Source organism: Cryptotermes secundus, unplaced genomic scaffold (assembly GCF_002891405.2).
Source record: "Cryptotermes secundus unplaced genomic scaffold, Csec_1.0 scaffold1759, whole genome shotgun sequence".
Lineage (NCBI taxonomy): Eukaryota > Metazoa > Arthropoda > Insecta > Blattodea > Kalotermitidae > Cryptotermes > Cryptotermes secundus.
In genome coordinates this window covers 313235-335967 of record NW_019720605.1, presented here as the reverse complement: position 1 = coordinate 335967, position 22733 = coordinate 313235, and the positions used below count along the sequence as shown (strand labels likewise).

The 22733-nt window shown below is 39.5% G+C and overlaps 1 protein-coding gene across 1 annotated transcript; it reads right to left on the bottom strand.

The window, feature by feature from the left end:
• Positions 1-388: 388 nt before the first annotated feature.
• On the bottom strand, positions 389-19583 carry LOC111870691 (32 kDa beta-galactoside-binding lectin). Its single transcript, XM_023863162.2, has 9 exons — positions 19448-19583; positions 17123-17267; positions 8511-8724; positions 7594-7716; positions 6599-6741; positions 5499-5700; positions 4370-4561; positions 2068-2208; positions 389-763 (listed from the first exon to the last, which is right to left on the bottom strand). Exons 1-8 carry the CDS (start codon positions 19518-19520, stop codon positions 2125-2127), a joined length of 1176 nt encoding a protein of 391 aa, XP_023718930.1. The 5' UTR covers positions 19521-19583; the 3' UTR covers positions 389-763; positions 2068-2124.
• Between the last annotated feature and the right edge of the window lie 3150 nt (positions 19584-22733).

The following is a 22733-nucleotide window of genomic DNA, read 5'->3' as shown; positions in this document are numbered from 1 at the left end:
GGCCGGCACGTAAGGCTGACAATCTCATCGCCATCTGTGAACCGATTGTCTGAAAAATGTGGGAGCATTAACCTCTCACAACCCTGTGGGCCTTCACGGTCTGTTACAGGGATAGCTTCTTCTGTATTTTACAGGAGGATGTTGTGTTTGTCTCTTAATTTAGTTCTTAGTGTTCAGAGGCCCTTCAGACTGTGAGGACCTAAACTATAGCTTGCTTACCTTACACATAAATGCAGCATTGCAGAGTAGCAGCGGGTGTCCCTGATGCAGGATGAAACTTTGTGGCAAGGTGAGTAAGGCCAGGATGCAGACTGGGTTCAACTTCATCTGTGTTTTTCAATGAAAATTAATGACCTCAAAATCAAAAAAGGATTAATTGAAAAACAAGTTAAAACATTGAGAATGGTTAATATTTTATTTGAAATAACATACACCGCATTGTAACTGTGAGCTGACTAGCTCAGTCAGAACAATGACAAGGCTATGTACTTAAAAGGGGCAAAGGTTTTTCGTTGACACCATATCTAGACTGACTCTATGGTCCACCTAGCCTCTTATCCAGTGATTATTTCCTGGGAGAGGGAAATGTGTCTTACACACAGAGTTGATCACTCACTATGGATAGGACAGCATGGAGCTATGCCTCCACAAAGAGGCTGAGACTTACTGTGGGCTGCAGTGCCAATGTGTTACCTTCCTTAACCTTGTACATTATGTAACTAAAGAGTATACTGCAACACTTCGACTGTCTTCTCAGGGCATCCTGTGAACAAGAAACCAATTGTTAGATTGTTTTGGTAATCACATTTATGGAGGTTTACTGGAAATGATATAGGACCCAGACTGTGCCCAATTCTTTTGATATTCTTGAGCTAATAACGACCCGAGAGAACAGATGATTTGCATATAGACTAGATTAGAATCAGAAGACTAATATCACTGTGTAGTCTGGTAGACAGCAAAATTTCAGAAAACTTGACACTTTCATCTTCAAAATAGAAGAGTAAGCCAAGTATAGTATAAGTGATAGAGATACAGGGAGGGGGAATACCAATATTGGGGCCCTGAGCAAAATAACAGGAGTAAGGACAACAACGAAAATAGTACTGACCTTTAAAGGACCGTTTTACAAGGGCAGAATGACTGGGAGAAATAGTAGTTCTAAGTGAACAGAGGAGAGAGAAGGAAGTCAGTAGAAACAGTATAAGGAAACGCTGGCTCCTTAAAGGCCCATTTCTCAAGGGCATAGTGAATGGGGAAATGCTAAAGCATTAACAGGGGCTGATTCTTCTGACTTTCCTCTATCTCACCTTACGCCCAACACAGATCCAGTTCTGAAACCCTGTGTTCTGTTCAGAATACTAGATGATGAACAACATCTAGAAATCCAATATTACTAAGTGTAACATATCACTCTCACAACCTTTCAGAATGGAGAATTTCTGCTGTAGACAGCTTTCATGCTTCACAACATTATGGTAAAAATAAACTATGGTAACAGAAACACAGAAACATTAATCAAAGAAAAATCACTACTTCCACTGCAAGATTAGACTGTATGGGAGGAGAAAGGAACAGTTTTCCTAGGCAAGTACAATCTAAATCAAGGATTGCAAACCATTTGCACTGAATGAGAGGTTTGTTGGCACCAGTGATTACAGATTTTGTCTTTATTAACCTCTGGGCCCTTTGATTACTCAGCAGTTCACAAAGCTATCATTATTTTTTGTGAGATACATTTTTACTGTTGCTTTATGTATCCATCCTAGATACTGAGAAGCATGGGTAGAAAGAAGAGAGCTGCACGGAAATACAATGTTGTGTTATGTTGTCAATTATTTCGAACCAAGATAATAAAATTAGTTAGAAGAAGCTTTCTCACAAATGAAAGAGTGCAATATGTGTCACTTTGAAAGCCATATAAAAGCCAAGAATTGGAGACCAATGTAACAGATGTCCAGAAAGGGATATCTTATTAAGTCCGCTAGGCAATAATGGAGCGGTGATGACAGGTAGAACCTCTTCTTACCATTAAGGAACTTTTGATATAAATCTGGTTTGTCATACCTGATCTAAATCACTGTTATTTTAAGAACTTCAAATCTCATGTATCTTTCTTCACAATCAAGGCCGCTGCTTGAACCGCACTGGGGTGGCCATGACAGACATGTCTTGGTCTGGCAGATGGGAGCACAGTTCACACAAGATCTACAACAGACACAGAAACACATTCTAGGAAGGTGCAGTTGATATGTACTCATATCAAGAACGGAAGATTGGGTTGAACTCAATGACTTTGATCTCAGATGTTTCCTTAGTAAAAAACAGGCAATTACCCCTTCTCATATAATGAAAATTTACCAAAATCCTAAATTCTGTTAATTCTTCTTCCAGTCATGGTTTCAAATTTTGTTCCTTTTTCGCATTCATATCAACATATTATGATGAAAGAGCCACTCCACCTACTACACTACCCCAGCTCCTAATGTGTGCACAGAACTTTTTTAAAAATGTTTTAATTATATCACATAAGAAATCAACTATGTTGAATAGTTTATAGTCTGCTTGTATCTAGAGAAACATGGTATAGTAACAAGATACAGGATTAAAATATTAAGTAAGATTTTCACTCTTAGAGATTTAAATGTGTATTTATGTTTTATTGTTACACTGCGTGTAATTAGTTTCTTCATGAGACACCCTCCTTTTGACGAACAAATTATTTTGAAATATGTCATGCAATTAAATATATGAAAAAATATATATGATTATAATAAGTTATATTTGACAGTTTATAGGGGCGTTTGACATGCAACACAGTACTTTTGAAATTACTGAGATTAGCCATTTTTGATAAAGTTTGTTTTTAACAACTGCCTGTTAAAATTTCAGCATACTTTATGATAGGGAAATAATATTTTTTTTACATTATCCACTCATATAGCTATTGATATCAGTCCTTTGCATTATTTATATTTGAATCAAGCAATCATGGGAGTTCAGATGTTATACAAAATGCTTATATGGATATGAGTATGAACAATTTGAACTGAATTAAAGAAATGGAGGTTCAAAATGGTTTTGTGGGAACACCCCAGCTAGTGCATGTGATGATTACGAGTGAGCTGGGCATCGACTGCTGTATAAATATGAATGGTGGCAGCAATGTGATTGGTTAGCGCATGTGATGTTGAAAGTGAGCTGAACAGTGAGTGCTGTATAAATATGAGGGCTGACAGCAATGTGCAGCAATGTGCTATTGACTTAGGAGTGAGTGCTGTCTGTTGATCGGCGAAACAGCGTGATAGTATGTGGGATGTTCCCACAGTTTGTTATCTCAATTTTACATCAAACATGGACAGTGCATATGCTAACGCTTCAAGTTAGAAATCATGCAGCTCTCCTGTCGCATACTAAATTGTTTTTCTGATTGCATTCTTCAAGCAGTAGTCCTATATAGTAATACAGTTTTCACCTATCTAGTTTATAGGATAGGCCTAAGATATCCGTGTGTCAACTGTTTGCTCATCTGAATTTCTAAGAAGTTGAGAAATTTTGATGAAATTTCATAGGACTCAGGAAAATCAGACATTGTATCTTATAGTATGTTATTCTAAATAATAGCAATCATTTCACGCTTTGAGGTGGAACCTACGTTACATTACCATAATTTGTTCCTTCAGAATAAAATAAAGGATGAAGACAAGGAAAGTAAGAAAGATGGGGAAAAATGTGTATGAAGACAAGAAGAAAATGAGAGAACAAGAAAGAAGTAAAGGAAAGGGAGAGAAGGGAAGGGAAGGGAAGGAAAGCAAAGAGGATGAGAATAAAAGAGGAAGAATATACAGGAGAAGACAAAAGTGTGGCTAATATAAAAAGGATGATGATGGAAGAGAAAATAAGGAGATGCACAAGAATAGCAAGAGAAAGAGTGTAAGAAAGAAGAAGTGGAAGAAGAGAAGAAGAAAAAGAAGTTAGAAGAAGGACTAAGTGCAAGAAAGAGATGATGTTGATGATGAAGTCATTAGTGTATAAAAACTGACTTCTTCCTGCTGATTTGGATCCGAGAGGAAGAGTGTAAAATCTTGAAATTTTATATGGTAAGGTATTAAAGAAGGATCAAATAAAAGAAAGCTGACTAAATTGCAGTGGTTGCAAAATTCAGATGAGGCAAATAAGGATAACCTGAACAATGTAAAGTAGGAAACTTGTAGAACTTTGATATCTAGAAGACAAAATTAATGAGTGTAATAAAGGTAAAAATGAAAATATCTGAAACTTGCACGGAGACATGAATGAAGAGAATGTGAGATATTGGTAGAAATTCATTCATAATCTATCCAAATTTTCCAGTATTTTATTCTCTCACATTTTTAAAACTGGGAGACACTCCTAGGGGGGAGCATGTCTTGAAAGAACTTTGTGGGATGCCACTCCATGTCCCGTTAGTGTAGTGGAGCACACTCTTCAATGTGAGAGCACCATTCACCAGAACCATAGTGACACGCTCAGGGTTCAAGCGGTGTTCATAGCGTGAGAACAATGCACCATTGATGCACACCTGCAATAGAGAAACAGAAAAACTAACTTGAAATACTTAGTAAGGGTTTACTGTGTCATTGTCCCTCTGCAGACTCCTGGGTTTAATCCCAGGACAATTCATGAGGAATCTGTTTTGGACAGAAAGACACTGAGACAGTTTTCCTTTGAGTACTTTGGTTTTGTCATGTCCACCATTCTATCAAAGCTCCATATTCATCATTTACCATTTCTGAGGTCTGCAACAGACTTACCAACCAGCAGGTTATCACAACCTATATGTTTATTACAGGCATCATACCTGACTTGACACTTATCTGCATTTTGAGAGTTCTCTGAAGTATTACACTATTTGTATCATCATTTAATATACGTCAGAGTTTGGAGAGGATTATTCTGTCTACTAGAATGGAATATTATTCTGACAAGTAAACATTTCATGGTGTTCCGTCAGAATTATTAAAGGTTTCTCCAGTTTTCTTGCATCATTTTCTATTTTACATAGTGGTTGATATTTGAAAAGTGACCAATATCTTCTTTCTTCCCACAATCTTTCCTTTCAGTTTCTTATCAGCTCTTTCTTCTTTCCTTGCTCTCTTGAGATGTATGAAATTGAAGACCTTAAGCTCTTAAATGTCAATAATATCAATCCGCATCTGTAAGTAACACAGTACCTTAAACAAACTTGGATCAAAAGTGTGTGTGCTAAGAACGAAGTACTTTCAGAGTAATATTAATTTTTATCAGTTCTAACTGCTGTCACACATTAATCACAGATCACCACACTTCATATGATGACCATGAGTATCAATCATGCCATGCACCTGTGGATAAGAAATCAATGACCAGCTGTTACAGAGTTAAGTGGACATATAGGTATCTTGTTCTACTGAATGATATTTCATAACTAATTTCAGGAATATGTCATCTTCCACACAATCCAGTTTTGGGAATTTTACCTTGATATGTCTCTTATCAGAATGGAAGTCAATGCTGAATTCAGCCCCTCTCTGCAGTGGTACTGTGTCATTGCTGAAATCCCAGCCCCACACACCATTGAAGTATGTGTTGTGTATAACTGTGCCATCTTTGAGTTGTGCATTGAACTGAAGAACTATCACATCCTCAAAGTCTCCATCAGACTGCAGGTTGATGATCATCCTGAAATGTGTCAGCATGATGCAGCGGACACAGAAGACAATGAAAAGTAGTAGAAACATGATAAAGAAATGTGATATTTAAAGCATAATCAGACTTTACAATATGCTAATTGAATTAGAAGATTACTGCCTTTGGGATATCACACTCTGTTGTTAGTAGGTAATTACAAATGTTTCAGAAGAACTGACAGCCTCCATTTTCAGTATACCCTGAAGTCAGTTTGATGCTGATGTTGGAAGCAGCACGTTCCTCTGTGACACTGATATCCAGCTCAACATGTGTCATAACCCAGAAGACAACAATTCTGATTTTTCCCTGATGAATATTACTCCACAGTGAAATCCTGAAATTCTTTGTGTACCCTGCTCTGTAGTCTATTAATGAAGAGGAGGTTTATATTTCCACCCCCTTGGCTACTACTTTAGCATGGTGATGATAGGGTCTGCATGCCATTATTAATTGGAGAGCTACTGTCGCTGAAGCTAAACAGGCCAAAGAGTAGGAGCAAGAGATATCCTCTTGTCCTTCAGCATGGGGGCTGGGCATGAGGCTGGCAATCTCACTTCAGAAAACAGTATGTTAAGAAATCCAATAGTGCATGTCAGATGGATAACTTAGGGAAACGAGGAAGGAAATGTTAAAAGGACAATGAAACGAGTTGAAATGTGCTCAGTCTAATTCATGACAATATAAATAAAATTTAAAGAATGATTTGTGTAAGCTGAAAAAGAAGAAATGGAGGCAGAAGGCAAATAATAAAGGATAATGAGAATTTGTTATGAAGGAGGCCGAAGTTCTTGGAGGACTGTGGAGCCAAGGCGTTAGTAAGTGAGAGATGTTACTTGCCTGCATATCTTGCAGTTACTTTGTCACACAAACTTGTGTAATTTTCACTCACCACTCAGCATTGTTGTTCAGGGTGCCAGTTACTGAGATGACAGAGCCTGTTGAAAATGGATGCTGCAAATGTGCCATGTGAGGAACAGCTCCTGAGACTGGCAGTTGTTGTGCGTGAAGGTCTCCACGTGGCCGGCATTTTTGCTGCAACACACATGAGATGTCTAGAGCATAACTTAACCTCTAAGTCAGGGCATATACCAAATATCACTCCTGTTTCATGCAAATCAAGTACCCAGTTGCAGAGATTGTCTGTAAACAAACAACACAGAAGTTCCATATAGTAGATTCAGTCTTATCTCTGGAATTTACCTCAGAGTAGCAGATTATTCGGGAACATTTGTACATTTCTTCCAGATCTTATGGTGTCACATCCCAGAAGATAGTAATTTTCAACATGGTACTGGGACTGTCTGACTGAGTACTGAAGGTGAATCATGAACACTATCACATTACCTACCAGTGGTACGGGCTGTGTTCAAACTATGACAAAGTTCAATTATTTCACTCATTACAACCATCAACTTTCAGGACTCAGAAGGCAGTACAATACACTCACGCACGCACACACACAAACACACATATGCACTCACAGACATTTAAAACTTTTCCATTCATATAAGACACATGAAGAAATGTCACAATGTTCTCATATTGTGACTGAGAAAAATGAAGGCCAGACATGAAGCTTCCGTATATAGCTGGTTTAAGGCCATAACTTAGTACATTTACCAGACTGTCTTCAAAATAAGATGGTCTTTTACCCTAAAAGTTATGGAAGCAGGCCTCACCAAAACACTGGTACCTGTCTCCCAACCTACAGAGTCTCACATGCTGCAACACCAAAACCCTAAGTAATTTCTCACTGAGCAACACTGTAACACTTGTGTATACTATCAGCTTTCCTTCCTTGTCTCATTATATCTCATCACACTACCCCAGATGTTATTCTACTTACAGACTGCATGGTCACTGTGCTGATAAGAGACCACTCACCTGCATTCCCACATGGTAAGTAAGCTTGTAAAGAGTGATGTCACCAGCAACACGCACGTGTGACACCTGGGAAGGATCCACCCGGTGGAAAAACATCCAGAAAAATTCCTGATTCACATAAATCTGCAAAATTGTGGAAATTATAATGAACCCTCACATTGCAAACATTTTGGTTATGGAATTCCATCCTCACAGAAATTATACTACATGACCTTAAACTTTCTCTTACAGAAATATGGGGAAAAGGTTGCATTCTTTTAAGCATAAAATGCAGAACAATAACAAATTCAGGCCCAGATTCTTTTTCTAAAGGAATGATTACTTAGGAGATTTAGATTGAATATTTACATGTGTAGGTGATGCAAGGGGATGTCTGATAGTGTGGTTGCTTTCCCCATTTTATTCTAGATTGTGCAGTGTATTATCCTTATGTGAGATATCTGGAAATAAGCCAAGTGCAAGTGCAAGTACTGTGCCTAAAGGAACATGGAGAGGAATTAAAATTTATGTAGAACTTGAAGTGTGTTTCTATTCCAACACCTGACCAGGAGTAATTCTGTAGAAATGCTTATCCACTTACAGCAAGGAACGAATGGAAAAATAGGGTTTGCATTTTACAATTTCGCAATAATGAGGCATTTTCAAAAACATATTCTCTCAATAAAGTGTGTGTTGTGCTAAATTTTAAGTTACACACAGAAATATTAACATGATTACATATTTTAATTGTATTGAACTGGAATGTTCATTAGTAGTTTTATTTTGTTTCAAGTAATGAAATGTCCTTCCAGACATGAAAAGCTGTTTAATACAATAAAAGAGAGAAAACAGGAGCATACCATATTTGTATTGGAAAGTTTTGGTGCTCTCAGTAAGATGTTTTCTGCATGCACCTTAACACACAGACAACACTGTACCTTGAAGCCCTGGTCTTCCGACTCAAAAGTGATGTTGAAATCAGCACCTGGCTGTAGTGGGAACCAGTTTGGGATCTCTTGTTTCCCCCAGGCATGTTCCAGGAATGAGTTGTGGTATATCTGCTCTATGTCAAATTGTGCACGGAAACTCAATGCCATCGGCGATTGCTCCAAGAATCTCACGTTGTCTGGGATTAACAGCTCAGCTACAAATCTAACAGTAATGGTCAATCACGTGATGTTGCAGGGATTTAGCACCTTTAATGTGTGTATCTCCAATAAATTTAAATACTGTACATTAAACCTCTATATTCTGGTAAGGGATTGTTACATATTTAGTTAACTGATCACAAAAGGAGATATGTGATATTCTTTGTCACCATCAGTTTTGAGTCAAATATGATGTGGAGGAAATACAGTAAAACTCGGTTATGAAGCTCCTCGCTATACCGCAGGCCTAATCATGCCTCCCAAAATGGCTTCATTTATTATTTTTGCAAACAATTTTCTTTCAAATTTTACTGCAATTTTTTTCTTCGTAAACAACTTCGTTCAAACGACTGCGTCTAGTCCGTCGCTCTGAGTGTTTTATATAACCTTGAACACGATCGGTGATTTACTAAGGAGACACCGATGCTTCTCTACATCAGCTACGGAGAAGCACTTCTACTGTTGGAATTTGTGTGGCACGCTTGAAATACCGCGTCCAGAATGAAGTATTGAAATATACGCGTTTCTAAAGTCGTCTTGAGAAATCTGTTACTGCAAATCTTTCTCGTGCTTCGTTCATATATATGCATGTATATTTTAGAATTTAAGGTTACGTCTATGTCCACAAAATTAAAACATATAAGACAAAGAAAAAATTGGGCATACTCGACAAAGTGCAATTCGGTGGTTTGAGAATTAATTTATTCTGGGAGTTCGATGCTTCTGAAGGAACAGTTCGTTGGATGAAAAATAAAACCAACTACGATTATTTGTTGATCGAGTAGATGACAAATTCGGCCTTGATAGAAAAAAGAGCCTACTGCAGTGTTCTAAGTGGCGCTGACGAATATTTGTATGCATGATTTCTAATATTACATTTCAGCTTCCTGTTGCAGTGAGGTATAACTTACAGTCTTGTTTTGCATCTGTAACGGAACAATATTAATTTAATGACAATAATTCACACTTAATTCACTAAATGTTCGTTAAATGTTTAAAATGCCATTAAAATTATTAAAATAATATGTACATTCAGTGTTCGTGCTACATGTTTCAGCCACATGGGGCCATCTTCGGCCAACACGTTCCTTAAAGGAGTCTACTGCACTGTACACATTGCAAGTATTTTTCATCAAGGCACGTCGTTGTTGTTATTGTTATTTTTTTAATTATGATGTATGATGATTTTATAGGACGATTTTCTGCGGCTGTTTTCGTATGCCACTGGGTGCGTCGCTCTGTTAATTGTGTGTATCTAGCGTTGCGTTTTGTTCCCTGATACACGATTTTTGCAGAAACGTAGTGAAGTTGTGCCGATATTGAGCCCACTTCTGGAAGCACATGCCATTAAATTTTGTAAGCAAAATCTGCAAAGCTCATGGCATCCGTGCTTCCAATGTTTGGTTATGGAGATGCATAATTCGTCACATGGTAATGCCACTTAACGTAGAATGAGATTCGTTCCAACGACAGTGCAGTGGACAAAGCGTTCTATGAGGCTTTATGGGAGTTGAGCAACGAGCATGAAGACAATGACGAGAAGTTTTACAGTCATGACGAAACTGCACTTTACAATAGAATGCTTCCAACCTAGTCGCTGGATATTAATAAGAAATAAACAAAACAAATAACTCCGTGGCCTGTAGTCCGCAAGCGAACTATACCGACCGAGCGACCGCCGCTTGTTGGCGAAGTTAGTACCAACTTTAGAGGATAGAGGGTGTCACGTGGTCAGCGCAACGGTTCCCCCTTTTATTTTCTAGACCGGAGCCGCCATTTCCTTGAAATAGCTCCTCAATTACCCTCACGAGGCTGAGTGGACACCGTTCCAGAACCACTACTTCTGAGAAAATCTGGTATCCCCGAGAATCGAACCCGGAACCTCTGGATCTGGAAGCAGGAACTCTGACCACTAGACCACAGAATCGGTCAGACATTAATAAATCAGCACATAAATACGGTATGAATAGAGCGGCCTTAATAGTCTACACAAAAAAGAAGAAACGGGAAGCCACAATTGGAAGTCTTTAAGTGCTGGAGGAAACGGAAGTCCTCAATCTTCCAGGCACATTAACAGGACGTCTTCGCCTGTCGTTTGTAGAAGCAGCCAGAACGCCTGGACGACTCGCGATATTTTCTGATCGTGGTCCAATGAAGGTTTTGTGCCGGTAGTGATGAATTGCCGACGTTCTTGAAAACTGGATGAAAAAAAAAAACTCTCCTTTTGCTAGATAACTGTTCTGCACATTCACCGTCTCAGTCTCTGGAACTGAAAGATGGAAGAACAGTAATGATGTAAAAAATGCTACTGGACTTATCCAACCCTTGGACCAAGGCATTATCCGAGCTTTTAAAGCCTATTGTCGGCGAGCATTGCTCAAGCCTGTCATTAACTCATAGCTGCAAGTGTCAGACTAGTTCTATGACAATTAAAAATTGCTGGTCGAAATATATTGCTAAAACAGGCGATGATATCGAACACGAAGAAGAATATTTAGGCTTTACGGAAGAAGATGTCCATGGAGTTCTCAATACTCTTCATGACAGGCTGCAGACAAGTGACTTGGGAGCCTGGGTTCGTGAAAATGATGAAACTCTCGTTGAAGAAATTGTAGCTGAAGACCTGAATCGCGGAAGAGCAGATTTCTTTTACCGGAAGATGAGAGCGGGAAGGAAGAAGTGTGTAAACTTAAGACCCCCACAATTAGCAAAGCATTGAATAATATCAGAGATGTGATGAATCAGATGGAAAGAGAAAGTGATTTTGGTCATCTCCATCTTCGCATTTACAAAAAGAACTTTAAGGCGTATGTGACGAAAAAACGCCATAAGCTGTCGCACCAAAAAGTTACCAGATTATTATAAAAATACCGATTAAATAAAGCATACGTTTATACTTAAATACGATATAATTTTTATTCCAATTTAACATTAAATACAATATAAACCCAAATTATTTCTAGCGAAATTTCTCGAAATACCGCAGGTTACCGATAACACACGTCTCCATTCTGTCTCCTGACACCCTCGTAATGTGTATATTACATTCAGCACCCTACTGATTGTTTTAGTGCAGTCTGGAACACACTGCCATACAGCTGTAAAATAATTTGCTAATGGCTTTCTGAGAAGAACGCCGCCAGCAGAATTTGGTGGCCACCCAAAGTATGACGAAGGTCTGAGATTATCTTAAATACAAATTAGCTGAAAAGCAGACATCACGATTTTTTATACGTTTCTCTGTTTTGGATTGAATTTATTAAGTAATTCTTATTACTTTGTGGTAAATGAGCTTGTTGGATTTCTTCAAAATACATCACTCCTCTTGAGAGTCTTCTGCAAGAAATGTATTTCTTGAATTGCTGAAGAATTTCTAAAACCATGGTACGTACGCTCAAAAGCAACTACTGGACATTTTAACGATGTAATATAGTTATTAAGGGTCGATTATGAGGCCGCGCCATAGCTCAAGCGGTTAGTCGCTGGCTTCCCGTCGTCGCGGCCGGGGTTCGATCCAGGGTCTGGTCACGTGGGATTTGTGGTGGACAAAGTGGCGCTAGGGCGGGCTTCCTCTGAGTACTTCGGTTTCCCCTGTCACTCTTTATGCTGCCAATTGCTCCACAATCACCCTCACCTGTCATCTGGGGCTGGTACAATAGGCCAGAAGTGGCCGCAGTACAAGGGACTTAGTCCCACCCCACTAGCAATAAAGAAAAAGGACCGCTTATTATAACTGCAGAAAATAAGATGAGGTTTTCCGTGGAGCTCGTCAACTGCTATCGTATGGAAAGCGTGCTTATGCTCGTTTGGCCTGTACTCGCACACATCTCACTGCAAATCCCAACAAATGACATGAAGCCAGGCTGCATGTCCTAGATACCGACAGAGTCGTCAAATAAAGTAATAAACAGAAGTCAGCGAATTTTATCACTAGATCAAGCACTTCCGTATTGTGGCAGACATTTATAAAATTTCTTTCCTTCGCGATAGCTTAGTCAGTATAGTGGCGGCCTACGGGTTGAACTGCCGGGGTTCGATTTCCGGCAGGGGCAAGATTTTCACTTCACCATAGTCTCCAAACCGGTCGCAGAGGTCACCCAGCCTCCTATCCAATACGTACTGGGGCTCCTTCACTGGCGGTAAAACGGACGTAACGTAAAACGGACCATTTACCTCCATCTAGTGCCAAGGTCAAGAATGATGGAGCTATACCTCCCCTGCCCCATATGTTTTCATGGCATAGCGCTTAATTGGTTAATTAAATAGAGGGAAAATTTTACCTCATTTTTTTTTATATTCAAGGGCTTGGTCCATATCTTATAATTCAGGGGCGGCTCGTGCCCCTTGCCCTAGGCTACTTCTAAATGTATGAGAAAGAGGTGCCAGGAGAGTGGCACGGACCTGTCTCGCACACAGCCCTGGGAACAGGTGACTGTGACTCCGTGTGAGAACATATTCACCCGGCCTTTTTTCGACCCCATATATCGATATGGATACAATTTCGTGCCGCACCTATGCATGAGAGTCGGTGGACGAAATGCACGTATTTCAGTTCGAAGTGTTTTCTCCTCGAGAAAATTGTTAATACCTTAGAGCAAGTTTGTATGTTCAAGAACAACCAAGTTTAATTTCTAAGGCTTTGAAAGACGTTTAAGAATGACATCACATCTCTAATATTTGAATTGCTGAGGCTAGATTCGTCTATGCAACTATAACATATATACACAGAAAACCATTTTAATTTACAACGTCAGAGCCCACTGTACCGTGAGCAGTGGCTTGCCATCCTAACTCCACACGATGTCACCAGATTACGTCCTGCGCGATGCGTCGCGTGGCTGTCAATTATGTTGATTAAGACCACAGATCATGCACATTAAGGCGAATGTCTGGAGGTGGACAAGGTGGGTTAATAGAACAGGAAGTGGAGGCGAACAGCTGCCAGGAAACATCTGCCTAGCCCACGGCACTGGCTGCATGTAGAAACGAGAGGATCTGAACACGCCGGCAATTACCATTGTTGTTGTTGCTGTTCATTAGGCCATACAAGTAGGTTGGATTAATGGGCATAGAATGCATCTAGTGTCTTAAAGTAAATACTTACACATGTATGTATATATGTATGTGCAACAATTGTAAATGACAGGTCTAATTAGTTCTTGTTAGATTCTGATATATTCGCTGTAACGAGATATGGTCAGTTAAAAAATTTGAAGCTGTATGAAGTTATTGTTGGTATCTTAGATATCTGATTTGCTATGGAGATTCCTTAGAGTGGTTTTACAGGAAGACCAGTATGTACTGGATATGTGTAGGAGTATAATTGTTTTTATATCGTATTCCCTTCATCTCGTCTATTAAGGGCTTACGTAACTTTTTTTATTTTTGCTTGGAACTTTTCCTTTAGGTTGTCTTCGTTGTTGACAATGGTATTGTTCTTGTATTATTATTATTATTATTATTATTATTATTATTATTATAGACACATTTCGACTCTTAATAATTTTTCCAAATTACTTGAATTTGTTATACATGACCGTGTATCTCATTACCTTAATTTCAAATGAAATCCCTCTCAGAAAGGTTTCACAAAGTACAAATCCATTTTCAAACATCTTGATTTTATTACCCCCCTAGTCAGAAGTCAACGTCAAGCTGATGTCATTTATTTTTATCTAACCTCTGTTTTGACCCCTTTCCCCACTCACTGCTTCTCCGTGAGCCTAGTGTTCTTCGATTTTATGGTGGTTATGTAATCTGTTTTCGCAATTAACTAATTAACAGGCCATCTCAGGTTCGCATTTCTTGAATTAATTCATCGCCTTTCGAAGTAATCTCTGGTGTTCCACAAGGATCTATTCTGGGTCCTCAGCTTTTCAACATGTTTGTAAATGATATATGTGATATAGTTAAGCACTGCAGGTATATACTCTTTTGCAGATAACATAAAAATATAACAAACCAGTAACTCTCCTGAATGTTGTATTCTTCTGCCATCTGTATAGATTCGATATGAATCTGGCGCGCTGTGAACTTTATTAAATTTGTTATTGATAAAATTGAGTTTATAAGCTTCTATAGGAAAACAGAGATTTTGATCTACGAGTATAAAATTTCAATCCACTATAACCCATACTGAGTCACGGAGTATTTTTTGATTCTAAGCTTTATTTTCTTAATCATGTCAATTTTATATTTTTTCATTATATTAAATTGCAATGTTTAGTTTGTAGCATAAAATTCAACTTCTCATCCCTTGAATTTATGTTCATATCATACTTTACGTAAATTCTGCCTTTCTATTTCGGAAACTTTATTAAATTTATTATTGATAAAACTGAGTTTATAGTCTTCTATAGGAAAACAGACATTTTGATCTACGAGTATTACATTTCAATCCACTATAACCTATACTGAGTCTGGGAGTATTTTTTGATCTTCGAGTTTCTAGTCGGTTCATTCTATGTTCAAGGTCTGCTCTTCCAATAGAAATCAACCTTCTGCTAGATGCGCTTCAGCTGTTGAGGTTTCTTATGAGGAACAAAAACTCTCTCTTAAATAGATGTCGTAATTTGTATTTTTAATTATTAATTATTAAATAATTTCTTTGCCTTGTATTAGCATATGTTATGCATAGTTTTCTACTTTTATTGCGTCATAGCTGTCAAGATGGTAACAATTAGATCGTTATTGTCTAAATGGTATATGTCGACAAGCTTTTGTCTTTGTGTGTACGTGTTTGTTTTATTTGTCATTTAGTTCCTGGGGTGTGGTAAGACTGAGTCCACTTGGTACGTGGGCCACTATTGGCCTCTTGTACCAGACCCGGATGATAGATGATGATGAATATGGAGCAGTCGGTAGAATGAGAGTTGGTAGGGGACACCGAAGTACTCAGAGAAAATCTGCCCCACTGCAACTTTGTTCATCACAAATTCCACATGACCTGAACTTNGCTCTATTTGAAACTCAAATTCTCACTTTGTGGCTTTGTCTGTGTGTGTTTGCTTCTGTATCTTTATTCATGCTAGCTTTGTAATTGGCCTCTGTGCTGTTAAGTTTGCACGTAAATAAACACGAATTGAATTGAATTATTATTGTCAGACAGTCATACTGATTACTTACGTTCTCAGACACTGAAGCTCCTAGGATTAATTCATTTCGTCGCATACAAATTTTCTTCTTTGGATAATCTAAACTTTTATATTTTACCTTAATTGTTTCAAATCTTGAGCACGCGCCTGTCGTCTGAATAACTTTACTTTAGCAGATTCTAATAAGCTGGAAAACATACAAAGACAGTTTGAAAATTTATGCTGTAATCGATCTGTTCATCCCAACTCGTTTTGCAATTGTGAATCCATGTTGAGTTATTTACATTTTAAAACACTTTATTCCAGGCGACAAAATCTTGACACTTTATTTCGTATTAATGTTTTTAAGAACAAAACTGACGGTTATTCTGTTACGGATGCTGTTGGTCTCGGCGTACCCGTTAAGCAAGTTAGGTGCTTTTCCACCTCTAACTCCAGTAACGTTTTAAGACTTAGCCCTTCAACAAGGTGCCTTAGAGTTGCAGACAGCATCAGCAGATCTCTAGACGTTTCCAATGAACATAACATCTCCCTTGAGGATACACTTTCCTTTACTTAATCCCGTTTAATTACGTCGTCAGCGCGTTACCTGTATTGTTTTATTGCCCAGCATTCATTTTAGCTCGGTTCTGGTTATTTTATTGCTAGTGGGGTGGGACTAAGTCCCTTGTACTGTGGCCACTTCTGGCCTATCGTACCAGCCCCAGATGACAGGTGAGGGTGATTGTGGAGCAATTGGTGGAATGAAGATTGGCAGGGGAAACCGAAGTACTCGGAGAAAACCCGCCCCAGCGCCACTTTGTCCACCACAAATCCCACTTGACCACACCCAGGATCGAACCCGGGGCGCCGCGGTGGGAAGCCAGCGACTAACCGCCCTGGGTATACTCTTAGTGTAGCTTTAGATAGGTGTGCTGTCATTATTCGCCTGTTATGGGCCACTTGCTGTTGGCAATTGTTTAAATGAAGGGAATGAATAATTATTACTACTCGTATTGCTGTATAAACTGCCTCGTTTTGTTGTTGCTACTTTCTCTTGCTCATGCTAACTTTGTAATTTGCTTCTCGGATATTATGTTTTCATGTAAATAAACGAGAATTGAATTGAATTAATTCAACAAAGGAGGAGATGCTAAGAAAATTTACTCGTTTAAAGGCATTAACAATTGGTGATAACTGTAAAACAATAATTGTTCCAGTTGTGACGAAATACAATATTATACAGTATAAAGCCGACTGGAATTTTCGAACCGACATAAATTACGCCTTGGCCCGCCGGATGTGCTACTGTTGGCTGTCAATACTCACTCCTGTGCATCGAGTGGAGCTGAGCCCTCCAAAGAGAGTACGGAGCCGACGGGCAGTCCACTCCTGAGCGGCGCAACCAGTGGAGCCCCGTCGTCTGGCAAAAACTCCACGACTTGTGGCCTGTCGCTGGTCTGACATAGGAGCTCTGAAAGAGAGTGAAGTTGTAGAGGCCTCGGATTCCGTTGTGACTCCTGTTGACACGTTGCTAAGTAATCATGTTGAAGAATTCCAGTCTTTAGACTAACATAGCATGCAGGAGCTTGTTAACAATTCCGCTTAGAGAGGCACCAGCAGCTCGAAGTTTTATGGAACTTCAATGTAACATAAAACTAACGCAGAACACGTCACAATGGGCGTTGTGTTCTGCTAAGTGTCTTTCCAGAATGAAATAATCACAATGTAGATTTAAAAGATCTCGTGGTAGTTTGTAGCGAACGTTGCAAGAAAGTTGAAGTTCAGAAAATTGTCTGAACGGTGCCAAATGACGCATCTTTATAATATTTTTATATTAAACTGGCTCCATGTAATTTGTGTCATTCCACGGCAGTTTTCTATAGGTCCGTCTTCATAGACATACAAACATTTTTCACAATTCATCTCTGACACGTGACAATATGTAATCTATGTACGTATCCTTGAAGTTCCTTCAAGAACACAAAAGTGAATACAAGCTTACTGCTATGTTCATGTACTGTTACCATGTTATTGTTTATGGATCTCTCTGCGCCAAGGTATGGTGCATTCTGACTTTACAGAAAGAGGAGATGACCTCTAGAAACGGAACATAGATTCCAATATTTAAAAAAACAGTCGCGGACGGCCGACAAGGCCTAGTCGTCTAAGATGGAAGTTGGACCGGACACTAGAGAACACAACGTTTCGGAAACTGGATCTATTTCTGTCTTCAGGTGAAGGGGGCGAGTGGTGGACGGAAATATATCCGGTGTGTTCTTTCGAATACCGGACGATGGACAAAGTCCAAAAACCAGTATTTCCGATAGGCCTACACCATCGTCAGAAGACGCTAGTATCTATGATGAAACACCTCCGGGCACAACAAAAAAAGACTTGAGGGGGGGGGATTGAGCAGTTGAGTGAGTGATAGCTTCTGGATGCATTCTCTCTGTGATGTGTTGTATTTGTATAAAACTTTCTGTGGTGAGTGACTTTCGTCTTTTCTCTTAATTATTTCACACTGTTAGGAGGCTATGGAAACATCCATCATCCCTGGCCTCGTACTCAGCTAGGTCCGTTACTGGCTAGAAACGTGCAGAATTTCTACCATTTTCATTTCTCAGCTCGGATTTTAATTATCCCAACACTAAATTCCATAAGGTTCACTGTATAAAGTACATCATTGCGACTAACATTGGGCGTTCATTACTCAGTATAAGACGAAATTATACACTGGTCTTTGAAACAGATTTCGCGCTTCACTATTGCACACAGATGTGCCGAGATGCCAGAAGTCCAGCAGGAACCGACAGAGAGAAAGACGGAAGCATATAAAAGAGTTTTGAATTTTATCAAGTTATAAAACTAATATTATGAAACAGAGTGATCCCAAAACAGCGCAAAACAACTACCTATAAATTATATTTTAAACATAAATCAACATAACACTGAAACGACGTTATAAAGGTAGAAAGTAAAGCTATCCCCGTAACAGGCAGTTGAGGCCCATAGGGTTATGAGGTGTCGAAGCCTTCACATTTTCTAGTAAATCGACTCAGAGATGACGGTGAGGTTGTCAGCCTTACACGCCGGCCGCCCTTTACCCCAAAGAAGATTCCTGATACTCATATCTGTTGGAGGCTGAGTCAAACCCCGGGCCATAGCGCGGCTGGAAGGATTAGGTCAATTGCAATATCCAATGACCTCATCGGGAATCGAACACGCGGCCTTCCTTTTGAAAGGAGAAACGGAAGAAGAATCTAAGAAATGGACATGACTTTCTCTCTCTTTTACAGAAACACTAAACAAAACGTAAGGGAAGAGTAGAATTAGTAATGACATTTTAAAGACGAGTTTCTAATTCCGAATTTGTTAGTAGAATTAGAAGGAAAACGATAACAAATTTTTGATCATGCAGAGATAATGGATAGAAAAAAGGTTGCCTAAGTGGGGTTGCAGAACTGAAATTTAAAGAAAAGAGACTAAAAGACGACCATGAACAAGATGGTTCAGCCGGGTAATGGATGACATCAAGGAGAGAGGAAAACAAGAAATAGTAAAGGAAACATTCTTGGATGTAACAGAAAATGGAGAATTTTTATCCATTGATCTACGTAAAGTGAAACAAGGAAAAAAAGAATTGCAACTTACGTGATCTGGTGATAGGCAACTGAAACAAACAAACAACGAAGAAGAGGAATGCGATGTGATGTTGTTTGTTCATGATCCTGGATTCTCATGCTGTTTCTCGCGGTGGTGACTTCAGACTGTTGTTGCAGTGGGCCGTACATGGGCGGGCCGGAGAAGGCAGGAGGGGATAAATAAGCCCACAAAAGAGGCAACGTGGGCCTCCCTCTTTGTGAATCATAATAATTATGTCAAATCGCGTAGACCTGATCGCACCGAGTCACGTGACATGTTACGTAGAACTCTGACATGAAACACGTGATTTCGACAGGAGAATGCTGACATGAAACTTCTACACACAAAACTGACTTCGCTGGATTTGAAATTCTCAAGTGTCTTGTGGGACGTGGCACTGTGTAATTTGGTAGACAGGTATCAAGTTTCGAGCTGACCTGCAGCCTCCGTCATCAAGTATCTCTGCATCCCAGAAGACAGTAGATCTCATACCTAGTCTCACTAACTTGAGAAGTTCTGAAAATACAACTGCATGTAACTTAGGTGTACTGAGTCACCTGAACTTGAGAGAACAACAGTGTGCATTAAGCAGTGTTACTACCTAAAAGAATATCGTAGGATTCGAGCTTCTCACAGCGGCGGTTATGAAGAGTTCTGCCTTCTGGGATACAGCGCCATGTAACCTGTTGAAAGTCAGCCGAGACTTCCGGTGACTCTCAAAGGGCTACATGGCGTTATATCCAAGTTGGTAGAACTTTTTAGAATAATTTTGCTTCTGTAAAAGTTGCCACTGTATTCTACACACTTTCAGTTCACCGTTGCACACGCACAAGGATTCTCCGTCTTCAGTAGTCGTCTCCTAGCAACTGATCTCAACACAGAAACTAACACTTCAAATCACTATGAAGTCTTCTTGTCGTTTCGTCTTCAACCACTCTGTCCGCCTCTGTCCCAATCTATACTCAACTCTCCTGGAAGTGGCCGCAGTCAGAGTCAGAGTCAGAGTCAGAGTCAGAGTCAGGGTTAGTTCACGACTGGCGGTTGAATGCCAATCAGTTCGTCTTGGTGAAAAGACCCTTGAGACTCACGACCAGTAATTTTATTTTCCAACTGAACATTTGCTGTTATAGTCCTTATGCAACATCATCTCTGACGAGAGAATGGGTCTGTCGTTTACAATTGCTGCTGGGCCTCGCCAGCGCAGTCGTCCTCAGGTCCGAATCCTGCTGGGCTCATAACCACATTTTACTGTCTCAGATTCGAGACTCTCCCAACAAGAAGGGGTATTTATATCCCCCAGGAACAGAATGGCCTGGTTATACCCCCAGGCACAAGGTTCCCTTTTCGGCACCTCCTACAACTCGCAGGGAGCTATTCGACCCCGCCTCCACACGAGATGACTCAACTCCTGCTTTCTCGGTCATTCTGGAACCTCTTATAATTCTTCGGCACGGACTCCACATAAAACACCTGTTACGTGTCAGACTGCTAGTTCGTTGGTCCGTTATTAACACTGGGCGTGGCGCGGACGAAATACAAAGCACAGCCTCATCTATTGTTGCGTGTTGGACCGTGTTTACGGAGCCGTTGTCTGGCAATGCGTTGGTCAATTCCGTTACAATATAAACATCCGTACAAACATGTGTTAACTACAGTTTTTAAATACTGAGTTATGAACACCACGCCGGAACCAGACTTGACTTATAGGTATAAAATCAGTAGGGACAACATATTCATCGACACATTCAACCTCACATTTCAGGCGGCGGGGGTGGTGGTAACAGCGGTTGCAGCAGTATGCTTTGTAGTTATTACGTACTGAGATAACTGCATTTAAGAAAATTAAAGGTGCATTAGCAAATCAAAGTGGTTACATCTCCCGTTAGTTCAACTGTCTACATACACAATATGGGACAACAATGGTCATACTGAAAGATGTTTGAACCATACGTCGTCGCGGTCGAGGGGAAAGGACTCCTTCTCCGTATTGGAAATGGGCCCAATGTTCAAATGGGCTGTACTGAGATTTCTTGTGGTTCTCTTCAGCCCCTCCATGCAATTGTCATGTTAGTAAATTCGATTAGTGAATGATGGATTCCTTCCGCATTCATTCCAATTTATTATTCACGTATCCCCGTGCCATTCGGCGCTTATATAGTCTGATTTACTCAGAACGTAATTATATAAGACACACAAACGTTATCAACAAGAGAAGGGTTTCGTTTAAGAAATAAGAAAAAATTAACCACAACGGCAACTATTCACAATGTTGTATTTTAGCGTCCTGTTGCACTGATTTTCTTCCATGATATGTATACAGTGGCCGTCTTGTAGTGCACTCAATTTCACCTGTTACTTCACGACATGTTTCGGCAACATAGTGCCATCATCAGGTGCCCTAATTACGCTAATCTATTTCATTGCTTGCCTTTATAAAATTATTTAAAAGTATTTAAAAAGTACATTACAACACTCACAACCAAGAAGGGGACACACACCACAAGACACGGTTTACACAGAATATAAGAAAAACGACCCCCATAGTGGAAGAACCACACGCAAGTTTTAATTAAGACACATAAGATGAATAATCTTAACAAGTTTTAGTGTGTGTAAATTTATTATAGTTGACAAATGCGCACTTTTTAAATACTTTTTAAATAATTTTATAAAGGCAAGCAATGAAACAGATTAGCGTAATTAGGGCACCTGATGATGGCACTATGTTGTCGAAACATGTTGTGAAGTAACGGGTGAAATTGAGTGCACTACAAGACGGCCACTGTATACATACAACGGCAACTCTACATTCCGGCGACAAAAGGTAAATTTTGTTATTATATTTTGAATTGTTTCATTTTGGTCCGTTACACTATCAATCACCAATTGTCAATAGATTTTCCGTCAAGTGCAACAATATATATAGTACACAATACACATCGCGTAAGATACACCCGACCACAAGCCCACACAACCCCGTGCTGACGCCTCCCCCCATTGGGACGATTCACCAAGAAGGAGCCTGAATATTTTACTTGAACGTTTTTTTAATTTTTAACTTTATAATTTTAACGTTGACGATTCGGTTGAGGGTGGTTTTTTAGATGCAAGTGCTATACCTGCATTCAAGATACTGGGAAGTGTTGTGCTTTACACTCCGATATATGTAATAGTTTCCACAAATAACTACATACTGTGGATGTGGAGCTGTGCCAGTGTTTTCATGATTTGTTGTAAGTGCCTCTGAAGATGGTTCCTTGGAACCGAAACATGTAAGGCAGATGAGATAAATAAG